Source organism: Otolemur garnettii, unplaced genomic scaffold (genome assembly GCF_000181295.1).
Source record: "Otolemur garnettii isolate 467f Iridium unplaced genomic scaffold, OtoGar3 scaffold00163, whole genome shotgun sequence".
NCBI lineage: Eukaryota > Metazoa > Chordata > Mammalia > Primates > Galagidae > Otolemur > Otolemur garnettii.
The window spans coordinates 2,817,548-2,821,954 of NW_003852558.1; the positions used below are offsets into that span (position 1 = coordinate 2,817,548).

General features: G+C 31.9%; 1 protein-coding gene across 1 annotated transcript in view; it reads left to right on the forward strand.

Annotated features, from left to right (window-relative positions):
• PI15 (peptidase inhibitor 15) overlaps positions 1 to 3,565 on the forward strand; it is a 24,375-nt gene extending 20,810 nt beyond the window's left edge. The window contains exons 4-5 of the mRNA XM_003800046.3: positions 1,599 to 1,625; positions 3,333 to 3,565. Of these exons, the coding sequence (XP_003800094.1) occupies positions 1,599 to 1,625; positions 3,333 to 3,565 (260 nt within the window). The remainder of the gene's footprint in view (positions 1 to 1,598; positions 1,626 to 3,332) is intronic.
• Positions 3,566 to 4,407: the final 842 nt, after the last annotated feature.

A 4,407-nucleotide genomic window follows, 5' to 3' on the forward strand; every position in this document is an offset into this window, starting at 1 on the left:
CTGGCCTCTAATCCTCAAATCCACCATCACGCAATTATTCCTGAAAAATATTCAGGTGAAAGGTTTCTTTTCACAAGAACAGGGGTACTAGGCTAAAATTACAGGCAAAACACTCTGAGATAGTTAGAATCACTAAATTTTCACTACTATCTTATTTTTAGTCACAATAATTGTAACATAAACACCGTTATGTTGCAGTCTTTTAATGGTTATATAAAAGATCTCAAAAAAGAATCTTTCGGGGAATTTATCAATACCACAATATTCTCATATATCAGTGTTAGAATGTTGGCTTACCTTTTTCACTGAAAAAGCAACACTGGGAATGAATTCCCTCTTTCTTCTCTTATATTTTAGATTTTAAAAATCCAGTCATTTCATCCTTGGGCCTACATATTTTATAAAAATTTATCAAACATTACAAAATATGATTGTACTTAGGAACATTCTTTATACTATGAGGATCAACATTTACCAACATTAGATAACACGCCTTCTTGATAACAATAACTCTTCAGATGAGAAAATGTTCCAATATTTATACACAATTCTGTTCCCATTTGTAATAAATATTAAAATGTGCAAACGATTTATGACACTCCTGGTGTCTTCCAAAGTAAGTCCCAAACAAAGATCTCCTCCAGCTATTCCAGCATGAGGAGGGAATGAGAAGATGTTTCACAAATAACTGCATTACTCATTTATGTGGTAGTGTGCCAGGGCCAGTGTTTTGACAAAGCTAGAAAAATAGTGATTTTCCCTGTGATCCCCTCTTCATAATTATTAGAATGGGAAGGTTTAGAAAATAAACCAGGTCTGCATTGTTAAAAAGGGCATTAAAAACAGAGTACTTGTTTGATAATTTTCGTTTCACATTTTGTGTTTTTCTAGTAAGCCTTTATCCTGTCTCCCTGACATATAGGCCAAGTAGCAGCCAAATGATCTAAGCAATTCTTGTTTCATTCATTTGACTTGTTTTCAGTCAATAGTTAGAATTTTCTATTATTGATGAGAAATAGTATCAGTTTATAGGCCCAAGAGATTAAGATTATTGCATTATACCAGTTCTAAGAAAGACCTATTTTTCTGGAACCTACCTAATGAAGAAAGTTTGCAAATCGCCTGGTAGATGAATAGGTGCAATTCTTCCAATGCTGCTATCAAGTTATCTCCGTCTAACTTCTTCAGTAGAAAACAAAGAACAAGAGAAATCAAGAGAGAGAAGAGAGAGGAATTGAATTAGATGGAATAGGAAAAAAATAAAACTGTTGATTTACTATTGAATCAGTTTCTTTATTTATAAAATCTATAGTTTAAATATAATATTAAATATAAAATATATTTTAAAATGTAATATTAAATAATTTTAATATTTTAAATATAATATTAGTTTTAATATTTAGATATTATATTAAAATATAATGTTAAATAATTTTACATGGAATGAAAGTCCAATTTTCCATTACAAAAAAAAGTATCCCTGAATTTCAAAAAATTGTGTAAAGTAAATATAAAAAATGTGGAATTAAGCTCTCATAGGCTAGGTCCGTATACATTTATAGCTTTGGGTAAATACATAGAGGGAAATAACATTATAAATACGAAGGCTGTCTGGAAAGTATCCAGTCATGTAATGTGAAAAATAGTATTAACAATGGCTGGATAGTTTCTGGATGACCCCCATGTAGAAAGGTCCCGGATTAGGATAAAAGAGTGAGTTAAACTCAAAAGATAATGGGCCCTTTAAAACATTTTTGAGCAATCACATGGCTTTATGAAAATTATGCTCAAGGACGTTTATCCTTAGGGTGGACTGTAGAATAAATTTAATTGAGGGGGCAAGTCTTAAAATATCATGTTATTTTGTAATATAATTTTTTTCTTAGCTATTTTATTTTTCCTTTTATTAAGTCCTATACACATAGATCATGAATACATTTATGCGTATGTGGGGTACAATGTGTTGATTTTTTAATACAATTGGGAGTGCTTACATCAAACTAATTAATATAGCTTTCGCCTCATTTACTTGATTATTGTGTGAAGACATTTATGTTCCATACTTGATAGATTTAACTTGTACCTGTCAGTTAGCAAGTTTTCCATTTTATGGGTGAATTGTCCTGTGTAGATAGTGTGTAGAATATTTAACTGACTGTTTTAGAAAGGCACTTTATCCTGTAGATACATTTTATGAGTTACTACTTGATTTTATTTAGGTTTCTTGTACATTGTCCTCCACCCCGTTTATCCCTGATAACTCAGTTTCCTCCCGACCACTTTCCTTCACATTGCTGCCTGTGTTGTTATTTGTTGATACTCTAGTTACTAATCACTAGACTACCGAAAATACATTTATTACGTTTTCCTTTATAATTAAAAGAGCTGAAAAACTACAAAGCATCATGGCTGTTTTTAGTTCCCCTAAATGGTAAATTTGGTTTACAACTATAATCATGGCCATTCATACAGCCAAAGAAAAATACAACACAAAGTAATTCTGTTAAATGTGTTGAGCATTATCAAGAAACTAATATTAACTAAAAAAAACCCACTAGGTATACATTTTATATAAAAAAGATTTTGGAATCGCCTTTAATTGTTTATGTGAGCCATTATTGCCTTGCAATGAAAATGATGAGACATTAATTTATACCATTAGACCACATATAAGGTTTTTCATATCTTCTTATTTTATGAAGATTAGGAATCTAAAATATTTAACAATTTTAGGAATAAATCTTCTGAACATTTATACATGTACCATATGTTTTGCATATGTGGTAACTTCCTACTTATTTCATCATTTTTAAGCCTCCCAGAAAATACTAACAATTGTTTTGTTTGTTAGTATTCAACGGTTACCCTCCTTCGACAAGCATTAGTATGAGTTTAAACAAAATGAGTTAAAGGGAGTGTGGCCTCACTATGTGGTTGGAAAAGCTGCTGTGGGAGGAGAGAGATGAGTAGACTAAGCCTGGCGTCCCACCACCCACACATTGTGGGGCCTTAGTACTTACCTGTAGATTAAGACGGTGCTAACTGAGAAAGTACAATAGAACCTCTCTAAGTTGACCTGGGACTATAACAAACTGGTCAACATAGGAGGTGGTCAACATTAGGAACGAGGCCTCTAGTACTGATACGTACATGTGGGGTATGTCCAGTCTATGAAAATTAGACCATCTTAAGGAGGTGCTCAATGTAGGGGGCTGGTCAAGTATGGAGGGTCTACTGGGTTTAGAGAGCAAGTTAGAAAGAAATAAGTTACTATCGAAGTAAAAAGTGAATATAACTTTTAGCACTTTTCTAAAATAAACTTTTCATAAAAGATCGTCACATGAATTCATGTGTGCATGTGTTTAAAGATGATCTGATTTTTTTAAATAAATGGATAGTACTAATGCTGTCCTTTTTTTTCCCTTCTAGGGGCAACTGGATTGGAGAGGCACCATATAAAGTAGGAGTACCATGTTCCTCTTGTCCTCCAAGTTACGGCGGATCTTGTACCGACAACCTATGTTTTCCAGGTGTAACGTCCAACTACCTATACTGGTTTAAATAAGCTTAGCTTTTCCTCCAGGAAATACAACTATTTCTTGGAATCATAGACATGTATATATATTGGATTTTGCACATATTATACATATTTTATGATAATCTTGTTTTCTTTTTAGTATTAATTTGTATAAATTAGTGTTTGTCTAGTATGTTTTTTAATCCTTTGAGATAAGCAAAACATTCATTTCTATTTTCTTATGTCTAACTCTTAAATTAAAATATTGTATATGCAGTGATAACATAGTTGATGCATCCAATTCCAAAACCTGTATTCCAGAGAAATTATATTATTGTGTTCATGAGGAATAAAATATGTATTTGACTTGTAATGTGTATGTGTATATACACACACATACATATATGTGTACATGTATATGTGTGTATATATACATACACAAACATGTAATATGTGAAGTAATGCATAGATAATCATATGATTTAATTGTCAACTTGAGAAAAATTTAAAAAAATCTAAAGTACACGTGAGGGGACCAGACGTCTTTAGCACCCATTTCTAAAAAACATATAAAATGATAGTTTGCAAAATAACATTCAGTGACATCTGGAAATAATAATTTAATTAAGCAGCCATGGATTTCATTCTGGAGATATTTTATTTGGGTCTACCAAAGGATACACTCAGCTTACGTAACCTTTCAAATCATACCTTTTCCTTAGTCTCATTTTATTCAATAAGTCACATCTTGAGTGCTTACTACATGCAAGGCGCTCTGCTAATTATATTCTGATAATGCAGAGATAATTAGATATGGTTCCTGCCCTCAAGAAGCTTACAAAAATATTTCAGGAAAATGCAGCCTAGTGATCTTGCTACAAAATTATTCG